At 50.0% G+C, this 24,268-nt stretch overlaps 1 protein-coding gene across 50 annotated transcripts in view; it reads right to left on the bottom strand.

The window, feature by feature from the left end:
* CAMK2G (calcium/calmodulin dependent protein kinase II gamma) overlaps nucleotides 1–24,268 on the bottom strand; it is a 62,194-nt gene that overhangs the window by 16,616 nt on the left and 21,310 nt on the right. For 22 of the 50 annotated variants that reach the window (XR_010141417.1, XR_008510480.2, XM_024254182.3 and 19 more), the window contains exons 4-14: nucleotides 24,164–24,218; nucleotides 23,226–23,291; nucleotides 20,256–20,328; nucleotides 20,008–20,110; nucleotides 19,491–19,574; nucleotides 18,953–19,047; nucleotides 18,190–18,312; nucleotides 13,445–13,528; nucleotides 13,156–13,198; nucleotides 10,525–10,587; nucleotides 8,453–8,496 (exon numbers count right to left, since the gene is read on the bottom strand). Coding sequence is in view for 46 of the 50 variants with exons in the window: in XM_024254182.3 (XP_024109950.1) it covers nucleotides 8,453–8,496; nucleotides 10,525–10,587; nucleotides 13,156–13,198; nucleotides 13,445–13,528; nucleotides 18,190–18,312; nucleotides 18,953–19,047; nucleotides 19,491–19,574; nucleotides 20,008–20,110; nucleotides 20,256–20,328; nucleotides 23,226–23,291; nucleotides 24,164–24,218 (833 nt within the window). In the remaining 4 variants the exon portion in view is untranslated. The remainder of the gene's footprint in view (nucleotides 1–8,452; nucleotides 8,497–10,524; nucleotides 10,588–13,155; nucleotides 13,199–13,444; nucleotides 13,529–18,189; nucleotides 18,313–18,952; nucleotides 19,048–19,490; nucleotides 19,575–20,007; nucleotides 20,111–20,255; nucleotides 20,329–23,225; nucleotides 23,292–24,163; nucleotides 24,219–24,268) is intronic. The other 28 variants (XR_008510485.2, XR_010141418.1, XM_024254186.3 and 25 more) reach the window with 4 other exon arrangements.

The following is a 24,268-nucleotide window of genomic DNA, read 5'->3' as shown; positions in this document are numbered from 1 at the left end:
AGAAGGCATTTTCAGGGATTATTATTATAATCAACGAAAGAGGCTACAAATATTGACAATGGTCCATAATTTAGAATTAGATTTAAAGGAAAAGAAAAACCTATAGTTAGGCCTCTTTTACATTGGCCTTTTATTTATTTATTTATTATTATTATTTTTTTTTAGGGAGTCTTGCTCTGTTGCCCAGGCTGGAGTGCAGTGCCACCATCTCGGCTCACTGAAACCTCCACCTCCCGGGTTCAAGCAATTCTCCTGCCTTAGCCTCCTGAGTAGCTGGGATTACAGGCGCCTGCCACCACGCCCCGCTAATTTTTTTTTGTATTTTTAGTAGAGATGGGGTTTCGCCATGTTGGCCAGGCTGGTCTCGAACTCCTGACCTCAGGTGATCCACCTGCCTTGGCCTCTCAAAGTGCGGGGATTACAAGCGTAGGCCACCGCGCCCAGCCTTACAGTGGCCTTTTAAATATGCTCAAATATGAGATTTTACTTCTAAAATTATCCCTCAAAAAGAGGGAGCTCTCTTATATTCATATATATAATATAGGTAGCGGGGGGTGTGTGTGTGTGTCTCCGGTAGCGGGGGTGTGTGTGTGTGTGTGTGTGTGTGTGTGTGTGTGTGTGTGTGTGTGTGTGTGTGTGTGTGTGTGTGTGTGTGTGTGTGTGTGTGTGTGTGTGTGTGTGTGTGTGTGTGTGTGTGTGTGTGTGTGTGTGTGTCCTTATCCCAAAGAGGGAGCTCCCTTATATTCATATATATAATATAGGCAGTGGGGTGTGTGTGTGTATCTCCTTATCCCTTTACCCAACTAAAGTGTTACTGCTTTCAGGAAGGTTCCTATCTTATGTATCTTTACACTTTCCACAGTACCTAGCAACATGCCTTATAGTTAGCATACAGGCGACGAAAGTTTGCTGAGTTGAGCTGGGTTTGCTGACTTTGTTTTTTCCCCAGGCTAAAGAAGAGCACAGGTTTCTAACTTGCACTGAATCACAGCAGCGAGAACTCTGCGCAGGCACTCACTCACCCGGCCCAGTCTTGGTTCTGGTGATTTTCAGGGGCTCGTTGTCAAAGGCCATTGCAGGATCTTGACTTAAAGCAGACTTCTGACTAATGGGGAGTAAGTTCTCAGCCTTCTCCTGGCTTGCTCTCTTTTTCCTAAATTGTCCTGCATGAGAACCTGAGATCACCCTTTTCCAAAGACTGTTTCTCAGGTTAGTGAACATTTTTCAATTTCCTTCTCCATTCAGGGATTTGCCCTTAGCCATGCATAGCTGGGCTCCTTCTGAACCAGCACACTACCACATTGTCTAAATGTGAGGTCTTTTTATTATTTTTTTAGAGATAAGGTCTTGCACTATTGCCCAGGCTGAGGTACTGGCATGATCATGGCTCACTGCAGCCTCAACCTCCTGGGCTCAAGGGATCCTCCTGCCTCAGCCTCCTGAGTAGCTAGGACTACAGGTGCACACCACCATGCCTGGCTAAATGCCAGATGATTTCTAAAGAATCATATCTCACTTTTACTTAAAAACTGTATATTTATTTAAAATTTTAAGCTGGAAAAGGGTTCAAACCTCTTTCCATACTTAATTTAACAAAATAATTCAAATAGTACTTAGGGAAATAACTATAACCTTTTGTTTTTCTTGCTTGCTTTCTTTTTTAAAGATATGATGGCCATTCTGGCCTGGGACTAGCAGGAGGCACAAGTTGTCCTACACTCTCAGGATCTGAGAGTTTGTGGCCTCTTCAGTCATCCTCACAAGTGGCTCTTACTCTTCCACAGATCCTGGGTCACTGGCATCCAGCTTCAAAGAAATCTAAATAGAAGCTAAGTCCCCCAAATCAAGAACACAAGACAGAGTAGCTGCTCAAACCAACGCTAGTATTTTGAACATCTTGCAGAAAGCTTCTGAACAGTGAAAAAGAAATCGCCCTATGGGCACTTAAGCGGTAGGAATTGAGGAAGGGGGAGTTGGGAAGGGAAGATCGGATCTAAAAGAAGAATCCATGATGCTGAAAGCTCAAGACGATCTGAGCTACTTCACAGGCCTCCCTCATAACATTGATCAAAACCTTGACTTTCAGAGAGCCTGGAAAGGTCGAACTCCGCACATCTTGCTTTGTCCTCTCCTTTTCATTTCTCAGCCCTTTGATGCAGCCACAACATAAGTTGTTATTTACCTGTTTCATATTATAAAAGGACTGCAGCCACAATACAAGCAATTTGGAAAACACAGAAGGGGCATGGGAAAACCACTCATACTCCTAGCAATCTTCCAGTCTTTTTAAAAAATGCAATTGGCCGGGCACGGTGGTTCATGCCTGTAATCCCAGCACTTTGGGAGGCCGAGGTGGGCGGATCACAAGGTCAGGAGATCGAGACCAGCCTAGCCAACATAGCAAAACCCCGTCTCTACTAAAAATACAAAAATTAGCCGGGTGTGGTGGCACGCGCCTGTAGTCCCAGCTGCTTGGGAGGTTGAGGTTGGAGAATTGTTTGAACCCAGGAGGCGGAGGTTGCAGTAAGCCAAGACCGTGCCATCGCACTCCAGCCTGGGTGAGAGTGAGACTCCGTCTAAAAAAAAAGCAATCTTTTAAGATATCATTATAGGCCAGGTGTGGTGGCTCATGCCTGTAACCCCAGCACTTCGGGAAGTCAAGGCGGGCAGATCACCTGAGCTCAGGAGTTCAAGACTAGCCTGGGCAACCCCGTCTCTACTAAAAATACAAAAATCAGCCGGGCGTGGTGGCACATGCCTGTATTCCCAGCTACTCAGGAGGCTGAGGTGGAAGAATCACTTGAGCCTGGGAGGCGGAGGTTGTAATGAGCCGAGATCACACCACTACACTCCAGCCAGGGGAACAGAGTGAGACCCGGTCTCAAAAAACAAAAAAAAAGATACCATTATAAGATATAATAATACAAGCACATGCCTTACCTCTTTTCTTTTTTTTTTAATTGAGATGGAGTCTTGCTTATGTTGCCCAGGCTGAACCTCCTGGGATCAAGCGATCCTCCCACCTCAGCCTCCCAAGTAGCTGGGATTAACAGGCATGAGTTGCCACACCTGGTATTATGCTTTACTTTAAAAAAAAATAGTATTAAAAAAAATTCTGATAACAGTAGTGCACAATCTAGATGAAAAATATAGAATACAGAAAAATGTATAAGAAAAAAAGTTTCTCAAATTCCCATCACCTGGTGAAGTTACTGTTGACACTTCAGTGGGCTTTCTTCCAGTCTCTTTTTTATCCACATATTATATACTGAATAAATATCTACAAACACGTTTCTTCAAACCAAATTTAGAATGATAGTGTATGTACCCCCTTTTTTTTTTTATTTTTTGAGACAGAATCTTGCTCTGTCACCAGGCTGGAGTGCAGTGGCGCGCTTGGCTCACCGCAACCTCTGACTCCCTAGTTCAAGAGATTCTCCTGCCTCAGGCTTCCGAGTAGCTGGGATTACAGGCACGCACCACCACGCCCAGCTAATTTTTGTATTTTTAGTAGAGACAGGGTTTCACCATGTTGGCCAGGCTGGTCTCGATCTCCTGACCTCGTGATCTGTCTGCCTCGGACTCCCAAAGTGCTGGGATTACAGGCGTGAGCCACCGTGCCTGGCTTGTCTGTACTCCTTTATGTACCACTTCCTTCACTTAATATAAAACATTTCTGCACTTTATTTTTCACTTAAAACATCCCTACGGTCATGAAAATTAATAACTTTTTAATAGTTTATTAAATAGATTTCCCATAAGTATTTAGTCATTTATTGGCTTTTAAAAAATCTTTTTATTTTTAAATTTAAAAACATTTTTAAGGTTGGGGGTCTCACTATGTTGCCCAGCTGGCCTCGAATTCCTGGGCTCAAGCAATTCTCTCCTGCTACAGCCTCCTAAGTAGCTGGGACTATAGGTACGCACCACTGTGTCTGGCTCCTTATTGGCTTTTCAAATTGTCTCCAATCTTTTTTTTCTTCTCTAGACAGAGCCTCACTCTGTCACCCAGGCTGGAGTGCAGTGGTGTGATCCTGGCTGTAACCTTAGCCTCCTGGGCTCAAGCAGTCCTCCCACCTCAGCCTCCCAAGTAGCTGGGACTACAGGCACATTCCACCACGCTCGGCTAAATTTTTTTTTTTTTTTTTTTTTTAAGAGATGGGGGTCTCACTACATTTCCCAGGCTAGTCTCAAACTCTTGGGTTCAAGCAATCCTCCCAACTTGGCCTCACAAAGTGCTGAGATTACAGGCATAAGCCACTGTGCCCAGCCTCCAATCTTCCCACAGCTATAAATAATGTCATGTTCAACATTTTTCTGCTTTTAGCTTTTTCCTATTTTGAATTATTTCTTTAGGAAAAACTCTCAGAAGTAGAATTAACAGGGTAAAAGAGGTAGAAGCATTTTTATGGTTTTGACACACAGGCTGTTTTAGAAAGGACCATTCTGGTTTTCACTACCATCACTAACTAGAGTCCAAAAATGGCACCTTGTTTCAATTTGCATTTCTCTGATACTGGTGAGGCTAGAAATTTTTCCACATTTGTTATCCAGTTCTACTTCCTTGTTTTCAGGTTGTCAGTTTATTTTCTTTGATCATCTATCTTCCTTTTTTTTTTTTTTGAGACGGAGTCTTGCTCTGTCCCCCAGGCTGGAATGCAGTGGCGCAATCCTGGCTCACAGCAACCTCTGCCCCCCAGGTTCAAGTGATTCTCCTAACTCAGCCTCCTGAGTAGCTGGGACTACAGGCGTGCACCACCACACCTGGCTACTTTTTGTATTTTTAGTAGAAAGGAGGTTTCACCAAGTTGGCCAGGCTGGTCTCGAACTCCTGGCCTCAAGTGATCAGCTCACCTCGGCCTCCCAAAGTGCTGGGATTACAGATGTGAGCCACTGCACCTAGCCTATCTACTGGGTTTTTTTTTTTGAGACGGAGTCTCGCTCTGTCGCCCAGGATGGAGTGCAGTGGCACAATCTCAGCTCACTGCAAGCTCCGCCTTCCGGGTTCATGCCATTCTCCTGCCTCAGCCTCCTGAGTAGCTGGGACTACAGGCACCCGCCACCACGCCCAGCTAATTTTTTGTATTTTCAGTAGAGACGGGGTTTCACCATGTTAGCCAGGATGGTCTCGATCTCCTGACCTCGTGATCTGCCCGCCTCAGCCTCCCAAAGTGCTGGGATTACAGGCGTGAGCCACCACGCCCAGCCTCTACTGGGTTTTAAGAGGGATTATTTGTTACAGAAACTCTTTCAATAAAAATATTAACCCCTCCCATCACAACTGCTGTGAATATGCGGTTGGCCTTTTAATTTTGGGTGATAATTGGCCTCTGGTTCCCACCATGATATTGAAGCTCTTTTCTCAAAAGAATGTGGCATAAAACTCATTTACTGAGCACATATCAGGGTCAGACACACAACACATTGCAGGGCTAGGTTCCCCACGCATGTCTTCATTTAAAGCCCTTACCTAATGATGTGTCTGCCCAGCCCTCATCCTCAGGGTTCCTGGAAGAGCTGCTGCTGCTGCACACGTCTGTTTTTCCCCTACCTCTCTGTCCTTCTTCTGTTTCCTTTGCCGACTCTTGTTCCAGCCCTTTCTTAACACATAACCCCGAAATTTTGCCTTTACCAGACTCTTAAACCTTCATGTGCTTTGGATTCATGAAAGTGTTTTTAAAATTCAGATTCTGCCTCCCAGCCAAGGCCTCCAGAATATGAATTCCAAGCTGGGCCCTGGATGTGCATGGTTTGAGCTGGCTCCTTGGGCTAATCTTACATGGCTGCACATGACCTTCATCTTTGAGACCAGTAGTATCTAGAAAGTTTGGCTAGAAACCTGTTCTGTAATGGTGTCTTTTCCATCCTCTCCTCTCCACCTCAGCAGTCACTGCTTTATTTCAGGTCTCATTTTATGCAATTGCTCTTCCCTTCAGCCATAAAGAAGATACTGAAGTTCCCAGAATCATCATGCTGTTTCAACCTCGTGTATCTTCACATGCGCTCTTCCCTCTGCCTGGAATATCCCTCCCCTCCTGTCTCCTCCTTAACCCAGCAAAATCCAGCTACTCCCTCAAACTCAATTCCTGGCCGTCTCCTTCCAGAAGATTCCTGTCCTGGTTTGGATGTTTATCTGTCTGCTCCCCCAGCACCTGCCAGGTGCACACCTCCCTGAGACCTTAGCAGACTCCATAGAACCAGTAGCTGCCTTGTGTCTCTCCCACTGTAAACACCTTAAAAGGTAGATTAAGTTTTGCCTTCCCAACTCCTAGGGGCACAGCAGGTATCTTTTTTTTTTTTTTTTTTTTTTTTGAGGAAGGGTTTCACTCTGTCACCCAGGCTGGAGAGTGCAGTGGCTTGATCTTGGCTCACCTCAGGCTCGAACTCCCTGGGCTTAGGCAATTCTCTCACCTCAGCCTCCCAAGTAGCTGTGACTACAGATGCACACCACTATGCCCGGTTAATTTTTTTTTTTTTTTTTTCCACAGACAAGGTTTTGCCCAGGCTGGTCTCAAACTCCTGGACTCAAGCAATCCTTTTGCCTCAGCATCCCAAAATGCTGGGATTACAAGAGTGAAGCCACCGCACCCGGCTTGCCAAATCATTTCTATCAGCACTCTCACCATAGCTTCCCTGCTCAGTGGCAGGGTATTTCCCATGGTCTGCCACAGAAACTTCCAATTCTGCCTGATAAGACTGATCCAACCATATTTTTGACATCAATCTACCACACACCCTGTGTTCTCACTGGGCAGAGAACATCAATATGTATAAAAGAACTCATACAAATATAATTTGTTGTTTTTAAGTTATAGAAATGGCATGTTGTTTTCTTTTCTCTTTTCTTTATTTTCAGACGGAGTCTTGCTCTGTCGCCCAGGCTGGAGTGCAATGGCGCAATCTTGGCTCACTGCAACCTCCACCTCCCGGGTTCAAGCCATTCTCCTGCCTCAGCCTCCCGAGTAGCTGGGACTACAGGCACCGGTCATTATGACTGGCTAATTTTTGTATTTTTGTGGAGACGGAGTTTCACCAGGTTGGCCAGGCTGGTCTTGAATTCCTGACCTCAGGTGATCCACCCACCTTAGCCTCCCAAAGTGCTGGGATTACAGGAGTGAGCCACCAAGCCTGACCCATATTTTCAATTTAAAGAAAACATATAGCAGAAAGTAAAACTGCAAAGTGAGTCTCACCTATGTCCCTGCAGCTTTCTCCAGTACGCTCTCTCCTATGAGCTTCCTGGACTAAACCGTCTCACATGGGTCCACTAGCAGCGCTCAGCCGCCAGGTGCGGCCCCCTTCCTATGGCGACTGAAAGCCACACCCCCTCTTACACCTCTGTTGTGTACCCCTCAGAACAGAATGCTGCGTGGACATCTGACTGACAGGTACTTATTAAACACTCTCTCCAACTAAACCTGCCCCTTCTCCTCACCTGGCTGCATCCATGTAGCTCAGGGCAGAGCTTGGGACTGCACGATGCCCCCAGCTCCATGTCAGAGGGTGTGCGCGGAGCCCAAGCTCCTCTGCGAGGGGCGGAAGGACACAGAAGCAGGCATGCAGAGAATGAGGGAAAGAGGAGGGAGTGGGGAGGGAACGGGGCATGTGTGTGTATCTCAGCTGTTGACGCAAGATCTTGGGAAAAGGCCCAGTGAAAATCTAGTCTAGAGTGTAAGCTGGGAGGCTTCAAAATAGCATGAGCTCCTACCCAATGCCCTAGCCCCAGGATCCTTTCTGCCCCCAAAGCATCTACAGAATGTCTTGGGCCCTGTGGGTAGCCCCAGTCACCTCTCCTCTACCTTGGCTAAGCAGCCATTCCCAGCAGGGCTCCTGGTGGGTCCCAGGTCCCTCCTCTTGCCCCAGTCCCATGGGAAAAGCTCCCTCACCCAGTGGGAACAAGCCGTGATCCACCATGGCCTTTGCCTTTTTCTGAGGAGCCTATGTGTCAAGAAAGCTCGAGGCTGTTGCACTCAGTGGGATCTGAAAGTGTTGTAGAGAGAAGGAAAAAGACCAAAAGGAGAGTGGTTTCAGGTTCCAAGCCCTATACCCTGCCTGAATCACTCAGGCAAACTTGGCTTTCATTTGATTAAAAGGATTTGCGCTCTAAAAAGGAAAAAAAGAAAGATAACCAAATGACCTAAAAAACCCAGAGTCAAGCCCTGGAGATGAAGCATCCTTGTGGAAGTCAGGTTCCGGATTCAGCTCTGGTATAAACTATGATTTGGATCACTTCCCCTGAGTCATTCCCATCCAGCGAGGGCCAGGAAAAATACCTCCCTACTTCCCTCTCAGGCCAGCGGAACCTTCTGTTCTGAGCACAAAGGCATCTTGTTTAAAGCAGACCAGCAAGGATAGGAAGATTCCCTGGGAAAGGGGGAACCAGGTGCCAAGAATTCCCATAGTGACTGCGGGGAGAAAGAGGCCAGTCTGTTCAGAGGCTGGAGACACTTACCTTGACACCGCCATCCGACTTCTTGTTCAATAGGCTTTTGGCAGCTGTGAAAACAAAGAGGAAAATCAAGTCTCCTGCATTGTACCCTCTCCCCAACCTGAAGTCCGGCAGCCAGATCCACAAGAGAGTGCTGTGTCTGACAAGGGGGCCAAGGGTCTCCCGAAACCCCCAAAAGAGGCACTTCCTATAGCCTCTCAGCAAGGGGATCTCGAGTGGCGTCAGAGCCCTCAGGGTGGCACCTCAGGATCTCCTCTGCGTGGAAGAGGGCATGGATGCACGACACTTAGAGGAGAAACCATGCTCAGTACTGGAGCTGCCTGGGGCACTGGGGATTCTGCCTTTGACAGCTTCCACCCAGGCCTGGAAGCAGAGTGCCAGGGTGAAAGAGTGAGGGCTCCATCCCTAGGTGCCGTGGAAGTTCTCTGGATGGCCAAACTGCAAGGATGCAAGACATCTCCTGAGTGTTCTCAAGAAGCAGAGTGTCACAGTTCACACAGGAGACCAGAGGACAGACAGACACAGACACAGAAACCAGGACCACCTACAGGAGGGTTTTGCCAGGGGGTTGAAGCCTTCACTGAGCAGGTCCTCACCAGGTTCACTGGGTCCTAGCTGCCACCCTTTCCCCAGTGTCCACTCTCTGGACCTGTGAGCAGGAAGGACTCGGCAGAATAATGAGCTGTCAAACAGATTCTAGCCAGGCATGGGGTGACGCTCCAGGCTGACGAGCTCTGTGCCAGAAGGCTGGTGACACCAGCTGGCCACAAAAGGCCACAGGAAGGCAGCAGACAGTGGGGAGGAGAGTCTAGGAGGCACAGGGAGATGGAATCAGCCCAACTGTCTGATACACCTGGACTGCCTGCTCTGGGTTTGTATCTTGGTTCCACCACTTGCCAGCTGTGTGACCTTTGGTGAGTTACTTAACCTTTCTGAGCCTCAATTTCTTTATCTATAAAATGGGATAAAGTAGGGCCGACATCAAAAAACAGTGGTGGGAATCCAGTGGGATTATGCATGAAAAGCACTTAGCAGAGTGCCTGGCATATAGCAAGTACTCAGTAAGTGTCCACCATCGTTGTCACTATTGCTGCCACCCTCCTGCCCTTTGGGTAGCCATTCTTCCCCAAGCTGTGTTCCATCTCTCTCCAGTGAGAACAGGGGTCCTTCCATTACAAGAATTCTGACTCCAGAAAAAGACCTTTGATCTTATCTTGTCGTGCTGGGTTTGAATGTTGTTTTTTAAATGTGCTGACTCCTGTGCCTGACCTCCTACTGTCTAAGTGCTTTCCATTCACCAGCCAGCTCTCAATGCCGGTTGCCCATTAGGATCACCTGGGAGCTTAAAAAAAGCGTACTACCTATCCTACCCCCGAGGGTCTGATTTTATTGTCTGGGGTGGGGTCCTGGCATTAGGACTTCTTACGAGCTCCCAGGTAACGGCTGTACTGCACAGGCAGGGCTGAGAGCCTTTGACAGGGTGATCTTAAGCACCACCATGTTATTTATCATCCCCATTGGAGAGGTGAGGACATTAAGGCTGGGAGAGCTGGTGTGACTCGCTCAGGGTGTGGCAGGGCTAGGATATGAACCCAGAAACAGCTGGCTTTGAGGCTTCTGCACTCTGGAGCCTTTCAGACCTGGAGGCCAGCAAGCGCCAGACTTCACAATTTTGAGGAGCGTGGCTCCTCTGTGGGGTCTTAAACAGTGCTGCAGAAATCTAGTCCTAGCACCGGGCAGCTCACGGCAATGCCCAGCACTGTCTCTGAGGGCCCACTGTTGGCTGCAGCCCTCCCAGGGCATCGGGCTCTTGGCAAGGCTCCCGCTGCCCGGCTCCATGCCCCCAGGCTACTGCCCCCTGAGAGTTGGCAAGCGCCCAGCATGCATGGCTGGTTAGGGGGCTCTGTAACAACGATGCGCTCGCAGATGCCAAGTTAGGTAGTCTGTCTGGCATGCCCATCTCAGCCCGCAAGCATGGGACTCGCCTCCCTGGTGAGTGGGCCCGGCATGCTGGCCCTCCTGGTGGGGTGGCAGGGGGCCGAGGCAGGCGGTCGGGGAGGACTCATGCCACGTACCTTGCCCGGCCAGGCCGGCGGCGCTCGCGGCAGGCGAGGCGGGGGCGGAGCTCTGCCTGCCAACTGAGGGGATACAGTCTCTCAGTGCACAGAGCCCCGCAAAGCCACGGGGCCATCAGCAGCGAGCATGCCCCAGCGCGAGGCGCAGCCCAGGCGGCGTGGCCAAGCCAGCCGAGCTGGGGGAGCGGAGCGCCAGGGGCAGGCTGAGGAAGTAGGCGCAGCCAGCCCTGCAGCAGTCTGGGGGCCTGGGAGGACCAGGCTGGGCCAGGGCATAGGGAACACTGCGTCCCCACCAGATGGAGAGGGCTGCAGTGCCTGTCTCATGACCCCCTCCGGAGGAGGGTCCACAGCGAAATGCCTGAGCCGGTGAGAGGCAGGTGCCCCTTCTGAGGTAGCCCGGCCCTAGCTTAAGGCTGTGATGAAATGCCCTCCCTTCTAGTCCTTCCCTCCCTAGAAGCTAAATGAGCCCACGATGAGAGAGCCGGGGGCGCAGAGCAGCCCTCTCCCCTCTCCACATCCCACACACTAGAGGGACTGGCGTGGGGGGCCCAGGGAGGGTCTGTGGCCCTTGTGCAGCTAAGTTTACTGGTGGGCCCCAGCTCCACGCCCCCCAGCCTCTCAGAGACACAGGTCCCTGTCTTAAGGGAGGTAGCCGGGAGAGGCAGCGTTCTCAGTCTGTGTGTCACAGTGTGCTGAGGTGAAAGGTGCCCAAGAAATAAGCCCCGAGAAAGAAAACAAAGGCTGCTGAAGCAATATACTCTGGAGGCCCCGATTCGCTGCTAGCCAAACTGCTAGAGTCCAGGATAAGCCACATCTCCTATTGGGGGTCAACTCAAAAAACAGCCCTAGAGAAACACACAGATGCCCTTCCTTCTTGATTGCATCCATAGACACCTCTTTCTGCAGAAGCTTCCGGACAGACTCTGTCCTCACCTGTCCCAGAGTCAGGGCAGAAGAGGCCATCCTGGAATGCTTGCAGCATTGTTTGTCTCCTCTGACCCAAGGCAAAGTGAGCTCAAAGGCCAGTCTAGGTCTGGCCAATAAGAACAGGAGGCTCTACAGGGATGAATAAAATGCTTTGTCCTAACACCCGATTTCCTGAAACCAGGAGGCCAGTTTCCTGAAATGGAGGGGGAGGATGACGTGGAGGCCCAGGGCCGCAAGACAGGGCCCTTGCTATTGACTGGCTGGGCTAAAAGAGAAGCAGCAGCCTGTCTTCACATTTCTTCAACTCAGAGGGGAGAGAGGACAGAGCTTCGCTCTAGGAGCAGCACAGAAACGCCGTTAAATGTCCTCTGGAAAGGCTCGTAGACCCAAAAAGTAGAAGCTGCGTCATTAAAGCACAAGAAGCAAGCGTGGGACTACAGTTGCAACTCCACCAGAGGCAGCCAGCCACGCTTCCCCGTTCTCATCTGCGAGAGGTGGATCCACACCACAGTATGCCCGTCGTGGGTACCCATGACACAAGATCAAGCCCCAAACCAAGGTCAAAGGAGAAGGCCTGAGGCAGGGCACCACCAGCCCCGGGCTCACTATCCAGCCCTGGCCTTCCGGAGCTCCATGGCTCTCACGTTACACCATGAAGCCCTAGGCTCCCTGCCTGCAGCATCCTCACAGCCAAGGCCCTGGGGTTACCTAGAGCCAGCGCAGGCAAGCCCATCAGGACGGGTACTCAGAAGCGGCTCCCACTGAGTGGTGGCTTAGGCTCCCATACAACCCCCTTTCCATGGTGGTGCAGAGGGGAAGCAAGGGAGGGAGTCTTATTATGGGAAGGAGAAGGGGGGTCTTGAACCAAAACAGTGAGGCAAGGGGTTTGAGGGAGGGAGGACCGGGGGAGATGGCAAGCTGGGCAGAGCCCTCTCTGTCTTCAGTCTCGACATTAATCTTTTCCTCACAAAAAAGCCACTGTGCTTCCCAATTGAAGGCAAACAATAATAGGGTCTGGGGTGAGGGTGGGGGCAAGGGGGGAGTGGAGTGTCTTGCATCTTAAAAAGAAATGTCAAGTGTGATTTACAAATTATTGGTCCCACCTCTCCCAATTCTTTATACAAATTTAAGCAAGTTCCTTTCCCTCTCTCCTGCTGGTCTTTATTTCTTCACTTTTATAGCTAGTATCACAGGGAATATTTTAAGCACAAGTCACCGCAAAAGGTTTAAACATCTGGAATAATTTCTATTAGTCATCTCCACTTGGACAAAATGAAGTAAGAGATCGTCCCAGCAGGCAAATGAATGGTGGCAATTTGGCAATTGAGAAGACTCGCTGTACCTCATCTCTCTTTTCTTCCCCCAGCACATTCTCCAAGATCCTAGAATGACTAAAATCTGTAAAGTGCTGAGAGTCTTCAGAGAGTTAAATAAGAATCCAGAGAAACAAGGTACATAGCAAGCTGGGCAGGCTACTCCTTGGGAAGTTCTAGGAAACAGAATTCACAAATGTGAGTCCAGCCCCCTGAACCTCAGGAGCAGGACTCAGCAGCAGCAGCAGCCCCTCAAAACAGGATCCTCACTCGCCCTGGTCAAGGTGTGGCCCAGGACGCCGAGGAAACCCAGCGGTGCCCAGGATGGCAACAGCCCATTCCTGACCCACCCACCTCGGCATAATCAAAGTACACAGCCGGGAAAACATACCTGAGAAGTTCCTGGAGACAAGCATGGTCGTGAGGATGGCACCCTGGGGAAAGAGGAAGGTCCTGTGAATTCACTGAGACCCTAGAAAAGGGCAGGCTGGTCTCAGGCAAAGGCAGGTCCTGGCTAGAGCCTGAAGACATCAGACCTCTGGGCCCCCTCCCCTGCGACATGTACAACTTTCAGAGCCCAGCTCCAGCCAGGAGGGGAGCTTCCTTCTGAAATGGGGCAGGAGCCACGCTGGTGCAAGGCATGATGTTAAGTAGGCTGGCAGCCCAGAAACGACACTCACCTTCAGTTTTCTCCGGGCATTGAACTTGCGCAAACACTCCACAGTCTCCTGACGATGCATCATGGATGCCACCGTGGATCGTTGCTAGAAACCAAACAGACAGGCTGTGAGCTCCAGCCCAGATCCTCTGCGCCTCCCACAGTCCTGGCACCAATACCATGCCCAGGACAGGGTCATGCACTCAGCCACCCCAGAGTTGCTCTGAAGATGAAATGAGGTCACACATGTGAAAACACTTTTAGAATAAAAGCACTACCCCAAACTCAAGGTTACATAAGGACAACATGAACGTGAGAACACCATAACGGATGCTAGACGGGCTGCTGACAGACTGTCCTATTCTTCCTTGGGAAACAGAGGCTACGGAACAGAAGAGTACCCTGGGGGCTGTGATCCTCATTCAGTCACTCCTTAGGCAGCTGTTTACTGAGCACCTACTGCGTTCCAGATGCTCGGCAGTGAGAGAATGGCAGGGTTCCTGCTCTCTACAGAGGACGTTCCTTCCTTCCAAGAGCCCCTCTCCACACACCCCCAGCAAGGTCCTGAATGAAGCCATGATCCCAGAAGCTAAGGATCGTCACCTTGAAGCATCAATTCTTTTCATCAATCTGGATGTAATTTTTTTTTTTTTTTTTCAACAGAGTCTTGCTTTGTTGGTCAGGCTGGAGTGCAGTGGTGCGATCTCGGCTCACCGTAGCCTCTGCCTCCCAGGTTCTCCTGTCTTGGCCTCCCGAGTAGCTGGGATTACAGGCACATCCCACCACACCCAGCTAATTTTTGTATTTTTAGTAGAGACGGGGTTGGCCATGTTGGCCAGGCTGGTGGTCTCAAACTCCTGACCTCAAGTGATCTGCTCACTTCAGCCTCCCAGAGTCCTGGGATTACAGGTGTGAGCCACTGTGCCCGGCCTTTTTTGGATGGAAATTTGTCTTCAATGTATTTACTGCCAACTTCCTGGCCTCCTTCAACAGAGTCCACAGGACATAGTCTATACTTCCTCAATGACTCAGTTGTCAATACCAGCATCATTATGTAATTTCAGAATATAGTGATGTCCTCAGGGGCTCGAGACACACAGGACTGCAGAGGGTAGGGCCCGCAAAAATGACCCCAGAACAGAGTATTTTCCTCATTCTTGGGTGCCTGTTTCAGGCTGTTTGCCCTCTCCCCTTGCTGTTGCTGTCTTCACCAGCCTGTCAGAAAAATCCTGGCACCTGCAGCCAGGTGCCCACAACACTACGGGACCTCCTCGCATCCTTTCCCTCAGCCTTGGCCCACTCCTTCCAGGTCCGGAGGCAACTCTCCCCACCTTCTCTACCTTCCCCAAGTCTCTCATTTCACCTCCTCCTTGGTGTAAATTTCTCCAAAAGCAAAATGAGAGGTCATCAGCAAGAACACCTTTCAGCTCAGACTTCCACTCACAAGCCGATCTTCACCTGCCTCCACCCTAATAGAAGTCTCAGGGGGATCATGCCTCATCCCTGGGGTGGACCCCTTGCCCTTGGCTCAGGAGCCCCCTCTCTTTTTCTGCTGTCCAAACCTTTGCTTCCTCAATTAGCCAGGATCTTCAACTCTTTCTCCTGGACTAGATTATTCTCTATAGATTATAGTTAAGCCTCTCCTTAAACAAAACAAAAATTTTTTTTTTGAAACAGCATCTCACTCTGCTGCCCAGGCTGGAGTGCAGTAGCACAATCATGGCTTACTGCAGCCTCCACCTCTCTAGGCTCAGGTGATCCCCTCACCTCAGCCTCCCAAGTAGCTAAGGCACACGCTACCACAACCAGCTAATTTTTAAAGTTTTTTTTTGTAGAGATGGGGTTTTGCCATGTTGCTCAGGCTGGTCTCAAACTTCCGGGCTCAAGTGATCTACCCATCCTAGTCTCCCAAAGTGCTGGGACTACAGGTGTGAGCCACCGCTCCTGACCAATATAATCTTTAAAAAGAAGTTTTTTTTTTTTTTTTAGAGGCAGAGTCTCCCTCTGCCACCCAGGCTGGAATGCAGTGTCATTATCTCGGCTCACTGCAACCTCCACCTCCGGGGTTCTAGTGATTCTCATGCCTCAACCTCCCAAGTAGCTGGGATTATAGGTGTGTACCAACATACCCAGCTAATTTTTTTGTATTTTTAGTAGAGGTGGAGTTTCACTATGTTGGCCAGGCTGGTCTCAAACTCCTGGCCTCAAGTGATCGCCCGCCTTGGCCTCCCAAAGTGCTGGGATTACAGGTGTGAGTCTTACATTAAAAGCTCCCCTGGCCCATCCTAATCTAAGTAGCACCATTTATTTCCTACCTCAATGCCTAGCTCCCCATGCCTCTCCTCACCCTCACTCCCTCTTCGTCTCACTGAAAACAGGGTTTCATCTTTCTCTCCACTCTCAGTAAAATGATGAAACAATGGCATCTAATGGTCAGAGCCAGGGGATTCTTCCCCAACTTAATCAGGGACTCTTCTGCATCTGATTCCCGATGCTCCCTTACTGAGACCCCCTGTTTCTTAGCTTCTGGGTCTTCTGGAAGGTCTCACTCTCAGTGCCCTTTGCTGGGCCCCCTAACTCTCCCTGTCATTAAATGCTGGTGTGTAGTGGCCGTCTCTTCTCTACTACAGCCAATACAAGCTCACTGTAAGAACTCAACCAGCATAGGAACAGGCCCATCTATAGCATAGGAAGAGGCTATTTCTACAGCCTCACTACCAACTACACAGAAATGACTACAACCTGGATTTCCAATTTTTAGCTTCTTTTCTAATCTCTAGGACCATATTTCTAACCACCCACTGAATGTGTCTGGCTGGAGGTTGCCAGACACCATACTCAGCAGGCACAAAATGAAAACCATCATCTTGGCTGGGCGTGGTGGCTCACGCCTGTAATCCCAGCACTTTGGGAAGCCGAGGCGGGTGGATCATGAGATCAGGAGATCAAGACCATCCTGACTAACACGGTGAAACCCCATCTCTACTAAAAATACAAAAAATTAGCTGGGCGTGGTGGCGGGCACCTGTAGTCCCAGCTACTCGGGAGGCTGAGGCAGGAGAATGGCGTGAACCCGGGAGGCGGAGCTTGCAGTGAGACCGCGCCACTGCACTCCAGCCTGGGTGACAGAGCGAGACTCCATCTCAAAAAAAAAAAAAAAAAAACAAACAAGCTCCTCCTCTGGTTTTCTTCTGGGTCAGTGAGGGTACAACTCTCCACTCAGGGACCAACTTGAAACCTGGCCTCTCTCTTTGCTCCCCCAAATCCAACTGGAGAGAATTAAATCCTTTAGGTTCTCTCAAATATCTCTTGAATTTCAACACACTGCACATTGCCCCATCCTTACCCTCTGCTGAGACCTCACCTGGTCTTGCTTAGACTATTACAACTATTAAAAAAGCTCCCTGAGCTCTCTGTCTCCGACCCTTTTCTTTTAAAAATTTTCAATTCCCTTCCTTTTTTTTTTTTTTTTAAAGAGGTGGGGTCTGACCATATTTCCCAGGCTGGAGTACAGTGACTATTCACAGGTGCAGTCATAGCTCACTGCAGCCTCAAACTCCTGGGCTTATGATCCTCCTGCCTCAGCATCCCCAGCAGCTGAGACTACAGGCACATGCCACCATGCCTGGCAGTTCATTTTCTACACAACTTCCAAAGTGTTCTTACATGCAAATTTCATTCCTTCTTTAAAACCCTTAAATGATTCCCTATCAGAATAAAATCCAAACTCCTTAGGCAGAAACTTGTATGTCAGAGAATCTTTTGCCTCATTCTCTTGCATTCTGATATTTGCAGCCTCATCGACAACCAAACAACTCAACATTCCTTCAACTCACCACAGTTTCCCATAACCTCTCGCTGTGCTAAATGTAAACCTGCAGGTTAACGTTCTGAAGACCACGTTATTTGCCAAGAACAAGGACAGGGGTGTCACCTCCTCCATGCAGCCTTCAGTAACCCCACCACCCACCAGGAACAGTAGGAGCTCCTGTACTCTCATTAGATTCTTGTACCTACTTGTCACATTGTAACATGACTGCCTGTTTGAGTGCCTGTCTCCCTAGATGATCTTTGGGGGCAGGGACCACGCCTCATTCATCTTTGTATCTCCAGCACCCAGACGGTGACCAGCACCAAAAGGTATTCAATAAACACAGAATGGACAGATAAATAATGCCTCGTGGCTGTCAAGATGCCTAACTCTACCAAATCCTCTTCTTTGTCTGAAAGTAGATATTTCAGCTTGAAAGAATTGTGTATGAAAACAGAGTATGTCGACCCACACTGAGAGCCTAGAGGACTCTCCTAGGACTTTAGCACAGAAGCTTTATGCCTCAGCTTTTATGCTTTTAATGACTCAGAGACCCCTTCTGTTGATTTGCTGGATCTTGGTCACCACTCCAGTGGAGTTGAGATCTGAGTATGAACCCCAGCTTGGGAATTCACTTTGGGTTTTGCCAGCTGCTTTCTATCACCGGCTACCTGGAGTCCACAAGGGTCAACCTGAGCCCTCATCCAAGAACAGAACCAATCCCAGACTGACAGCCATGAGTGGGGGAGAGAGGAGCAGCGGCCCACCAGCCCCATCAGCCTCCCAAGCCTCCCTGGTGACATTTATTGACCCTAGCCCTCAACAGTCCTCTGCCCGCCTGCTCAGTTACTGCTTGGGGCCCAAAATGAATCTCTGCTGGTAAGGAGGGGGTGGTGCCGAGGGCACACAGAAGGCTGACACCCCTGAGCTCCTTGGCCACTGGCAAAGACACTTACACAGACCCACGGGTGCTTGAGAGCCTGGTCAGCCGTGATGCGCTTTGCTGGGTTTATGGTCAGCATCTGGTTGATCAAGTTCTTGGCTTCAGGAGTTACCGTGTCCCATTCTGGTGATGGGAACTAAGGAGCAGGAATAGGGAGAAGAATATGGTATTGGTGAGCTTCACACCCTGAAACACTGGCTCTGTCTTCAACTCAACTCCTGTAATTGGGATACTCTGTGGTACCTAAAGCTGTGACTGGCAGAGTTGGAGAAGCCCTGGGGCTATCCCAGAACCTGTGTCAACTTAAAGACTGGGAAAGACACACAGAACAGTCATGTTCAGAATGACAGAACATCAGATCAGAGCAGGAAGGGGACTCCAACATTCTCTGGTTTAAGCCCAGCTCTCTACTTAGGAGGGAACAGAGGCTCAGCAATGTGTCCAAGGTGCCACTGCAGTGAAGGGAGTCTCCAGGCCTTTTGTCCCTGTGTTACACAGCACACCAATGAGGCTGCTCCATTCTTTGCAAGTAAAGATCAAAGTACTTCAGTGGGCTCCTCAATTTTAGTTATGAAGAAGGCTGTGCAAAAGAAAGTTGCTCCCTGGGACATAGAGTGGCAAGAATTGGGCCCTGGATGCCCATTCCTGGGTCCTCAAAGTCCCCTAACACCCCCTGTATCACGTGACACACTAAACAAGCCTGCTCCCTTGGACAGAGCCCGAGGAGCAGGACATCTGCCCTTCCTGGCCTGGCTGCCCGGCTCTCTGGTCCTTACATCATAGGCTCCAGCCTTGATCTGCTGATACAGCTTGTGCTGATCCTCATCCCAGAAGGGAGGATAGCCCACCAGGAGGATATACAGGATGACCCCTACGAGACAGAACACACAGGTCATGGGGGTCAGTCGCCTACTTCCCTGAGGAACCAAGAAAAACCATGCAGGGCTCAGAGCCACCTAGAAAGGCAGGGGCCACACCAGAGTCAGAAGTGGATGCCAGCCGATAATGCTATGCTACCAGCCCCTCCTGCTATGCCTCACACTTCACGTCACCAAGTCACACCAGGGATTTCTTTAGGCACAACCCATCCTCTAAGGCGTGGGCAAATCCCTCTTCAAGAAGGATACAATGTCATCCCAGAAGTATGCAGGGAGGAGGGTGTGATGGGAACAGCTATCCCAGGGGCAAACACCATAATTTCACATACACCAGGCACGTGTGTGACCCGCAAGGAATAGCGATGCCTCTTTCTTGCCATCATCGCAAGTTGAGGGCCCTTAACAGCGAAAAGCTGAGAGCGTGGAATGGGCTTACCGCAGGCCCAGATATCCACAGGTTTTCCATAGGGATCTTTCCTCAAGACCTCAGGGGACAAGTAACCTGGGGTGCCAGCAAAACCTGTAGCAGAAGAGAGGGCAGAGGCATACTGAACCCACTTTCTCTCTCGTTAAATCCACACCAGCCATTTCCCCCAAGTCCCATCTCATTCCTGCTGCTTTTTCTACATAAACTCTCAGCACATGGGCAGCAAGAGCTGACAGGCTGGGCTTCTTGTAGCACCTGGAATCTGAGCCAGAGGGCAAAGCCGTATGCCTACCAGGAACTCCAGCTCCTTCCCAGAGGCAGCAAGAAAGCAGTGCTGACAACAGCTAGACTTGCTGTACTGAGTCACATATGGCCAAGAGAGATCTCTGCACCCTCCCACCCTCCGTCAGTCTCTGAGGAGGTGGGGACCATTAAGGGTCTGGCTTCTAGTTCTAATAGAGGAAGGCAGATCAGGAAGGGGAGGAAGGGCGGGGGCTGCATTCCGGGAAGACAGGGTCACCCTTACCAAACCAAGCCTGCTGCTCTCCCTGTACTTCGATGGCTAGGCCAAAATCAGCCAGCTTGACGGCAGCACCCTTGCATTTACTCGCCAGCAGCAGGTTCTCAGGCTGCAGAAGAAACACAGAGAACCTTGTGAGCACCCACCCTGCAGCCCAGAGGGAGCCTAGTTTGGGCCTACGCAGTACCACTATCTGGCACCAGGTGGCGCCAACACTTCACGAGCAGAGGCAAGGAGGGGAGCTTGGGTAGTACCTTCAGGTCCCTGTGGACGATGTCATGCTGGTGGATGTGGTTAACACTCTCCAGAATCTGATGTATACAGTGGCTAAAAAAGCAGAAGGAAAAGAAATGTTAGCGCAGGGTTAAACCACCTCATCCACATCCACGACCACATGCTGCAGACTAAGGCATGTGACAAGGGGCCACGGATTCACAGAGAATCACTTAACGGCCACTGGAACCTTAGACTCTGCACATCATCTTGTTCAACCTATTTAAAGAAAGAGGAAGCTGAGGCCCAGGCAGATTCAATGGTTTTTCTAGGATCACCGCTAGAACGGGTTCACCTCTTTTGACTGGAAAGGCCTAACACAACCAATTCATTTCCAAGAGATCAGGAGACAGCTCAGAATCCTGAGGACGAAGAGACCATCCAATCCCTTCCTTCTTTCTCTTTCTCCATATAGTAATTTTGTTCTTGGAGAAGAGGCTTGTGCTGGCAACTTAGGAAGGAGAGTCCAACTAAACAACCTAAGCTACTTTGGCGGTGGGTGTACTCATTCATTTCCCTAAATGTTTATTGAGTGCCTAGGATATGAAGATGGACAAGACCCAATAGCTGCCCTGAGGTCTGGCATCCAGTAAGGCAGCTAAAACAAGTGCAAAGATACCTTTAAGAAACAATGTACTTAAGAGCTTCCAAACAGGGCATTTGAGGAGCACTTCTGATGATTTTGCATAGAGAAAAAAACCCAAAGTTATTTTATTATTTTATTTTTGAGACAGGGTCTCACTCTGTTGCCTGGGTTAGAGTGCAATGTTGTGAACACAGCTCACCGCAGCCTTGACCTCCTGGGCTCAAGCAATCCTCCCACTTCAGCCTCCCCAGTAGCTGGGACCACAAGCATGAGGCACCGTGCCCAGCTAATTTTTGTATTTTTTTGTAGAGACAAGGTCTCACCATGTTGCCCAGGCTGGTCTTGAACTCCTGAGCTCAAGTGATCCACCCACCTTGGCCTCTCAGTGTTGGGATTACAGGCGTGAGCCACTGCGCCCAGCCACAGTCACACATGTAAATCAGACTGTCCACATTGCAAACCATCCTGCCATCCCTGTCATCAAACTCCTGACAGGGAGTGGGGGCAGTCTAGAGCAGTGGTTTTCAACTGGGAATGAATTTGCCGCCCCCCCCAACCCCCAGCAGGGGACATTTGGCAATGCCTAGGGAAATTTCTGGTTGTCACAACTGGAGGAGGGGTGCTCCCAGCATTTGGTGGGCAGAGGCCAAGGATGCTTCTAAATGTCTGCCACAATGCACAGGAGAGGCCTCACAACAAGGAAGTACCTAGCCTAAAACGTTAGTAGCACCAAGGCTGAGGAACTTGGCCTAGAGTATAGATCCCCGTCATCAGGCACTATCTGGTATACTGAGCACATCTGCAGAGCATCCCAGTGTATTCGGCTGGGTGGCCTGGACTTACTATTCCTAAAATCTGATGCTGGGGATCCCACAAGAACCAAGGGGTCGTACTGGGTCCCTGGGGGCTGAAACTCGGGCCTCCCCATAGGACACAGCCCAGGAGTGTCTTTAAGACTGAGCTATAGAGGCAAGTCTCCACAGAGATGTATAATTAGAACAGAGCCGGGCTAGCAGGGAGCGCCTTCTGGCCAAAAATGGCAAAAGTGCAAAGTGTCCCAGCAGAGCCAGGCCAAGCCCACTGGTACAGTCACCCCCCTCAGGGCCCCCTCCCTACAGCTCTCCCTCCTCCCCGCAGGCTCCCTGAGCCATCACTGCCTCCTCCGTCCCACAGCCTGGTCCTCCCCTGCTGGCACTGGAATTCATCTCCCCACTTGAGAATTCTTCCCGAGGCTGAAGCATCTGAAGTTGATCAGCAAACATTGGCCTCTCAGGGTTGAGAAATTCGTGAGGAAGCTGCACTCCCCCACTCTCCAGAAGCAGCCAGAGCTGCCACGTAAGCCAGATAAGCTGCAGGCAGGATGATCAAAACCAGGTTGTAGGGACATCACCCCCCGAGAAAAGCAAGGCTGGGGGAAGAGCCAAGGCGGGAAAGGCAGGCTGAACAGGCTCCTGAGAGCGTGGGTGAGGGAGGCACCAGGGATTCCAGGCAGGGCAGAGGCTGAGGCATGTGGCCGGGGAACGGTCCTCAAGTTGGAGGAGCCCCACGGCGAGGCTGGTCTTGGTGGTCTAGGGACAAGGTGACAGAGGCTGAAAGCTCCTGGGGCTCTATGGTTGGATTATTAGCCCAGAACTCTCCACTCCCTCAGGACAGAAACCATGTCTTCTGCACTTCTGCATCATGCCAGAGCCTCAGCACAGTGGCTTGAGCACACTAGAATTTGTCAAAGGAAAGAAAAGGGCAGAGGGGGACATTGGGCATGGTGGTGAGTACACAGTAGTGCAAAAAGAAGTATTTCTGGGGTCACAGGGTAAAGGAGACTTGGAAAAGCTTTGTAAAACATTCATTTGGGAGTGATTTTTTTTGTGGGGGGAGGGGGACACAGTCTCACTCTGTTATGCAGGCTGGAGTGCAGTGGCATGATCTTGGCTCACTGCAACCTTCGCTTGCAGGTTCAAGTGATTCTCCTGCCTCAGCCGCCCAAGTAGCTGGGATTACAGACACACGCCACCACACCCAGCTAATTTTTTTGTATTTGTAGTAGAGACAGGGTTTCACCATGTTGGCCAGGATGGTCTCGAACTTCTGGCCTCAGGTGATCCAACTGCCTCAGCCTCCCAAAGTGCTGGGATTACAGGCATGAGCCACTGTGCCTGGTTAGGAAGTGCTGAATTTTTAACTTCTAATATCACCCACAGTATGCAGCCCTAGCCCAGGTCAACAGAATCTTTCTCCAGACGAGAGCTATTCTGATCTTCCCCAAAGACTATTCAAACAGGTACAATGCTGGCCCCCGAAGGTGGCCAAGACTTCCTTCAGTCCTAAACTCCAGAGCTACATTTGAACTCTTGGGCCCTCATCCTACCTGGCATCTGCTTCACTGTAGTACTCTCTGGCCACAATGTCTTCAAACAGCTCCCCGCCGGTAACACTGCAACCAACGGGAAGAAGAGGGTCAGAGGCAGAAAGCGTCCTTTGCCTAACCCCAATGTCCAAGAAGAAACAGGGTCACCCTGTAGAATGGCTTTCAGAGAAATCCCAACTCCCCATGCATTTCATCTGAGAGCTCAGAACACACTCGATCCTTCAGTGACACCTGGATTCTCCTTGAGGTATCATGGACCCTCCCTTCCTTCCGGACATTTCTTTTTCCAAAATCCACAGATTCACTAATAGTCAGGCAGAGATGAAGATACAGGGATCTAAGAGAAAACAATCAACTACCCCAAAAGTCACAGCTTTGAGACCAACATAAACACTAAAATATCGCTGCCCGGGAAGGACAGAGCTACTACTGAAGTTGAAGAGTAATGAGACCAATGACACAGAGACCCAACCCTGAGAATCCTGGAGAGGAGTGTCCAGGAGGTAAGAGCCACTTTTAAGACATTAAACCACAACCAACGTGGAGGAGAGACCCAATCCAATGGAGCCTGGTTTCCGACTAATGAAAGCTACCTCTGATTTCTCAGGATTTTTAAGGTCATGCAAAGAGCTGTATTTTATTTCCTCACTAAGGACAGCACACTGAGAAACAAGACAAAGGCATCTGTGCAAGGTGTGCTGCTGAACAGAAGTGCGAGAGGAATGCTGTCCTGGGGTTCAGAGCCCTGGGGGGACACTGGGGGAACATGGAGACCCCCTTGGTGGGGGCAGCAATCTGCCCCAGTCAAATCCTTTCCCTCGGACAAAGGAGGGGGCCCTGGGCAGAGGCTGGAGAGCCTGTTTTAGGCCTCTTCCTGAGCCTTTATTTTGAGTCAGCTGGAGGGAAAGGCCCCCACACCCTCAGAAAGTGGCACTTACAGGTCAAACACGAGGTAGTGAAACCCTTCTTCAGAAATACTGTCATGGAGGCGCACTGCAAGAGAGGAGATGGGGACAGAGATTAACAGAGAGAAAACTCGGAAA

Source organism: Pongo abelii, chromosome 8, assembly GCF_028885655.2.
Source record: "Pongo abelii isolate AG06213 chromosome 8, NHGRI_mPonAbe1-v2.0_pri, whole genome shotgun sequence".
Lineage (NCBI taxonomy): Eukaryota > Metazoa > Chordata > Mammalia > Primates > Hominidae > Pongo > Pongo abelii.
This window is presented reverse-complemented; position numbering and strand designations above follow the sequence as displayed.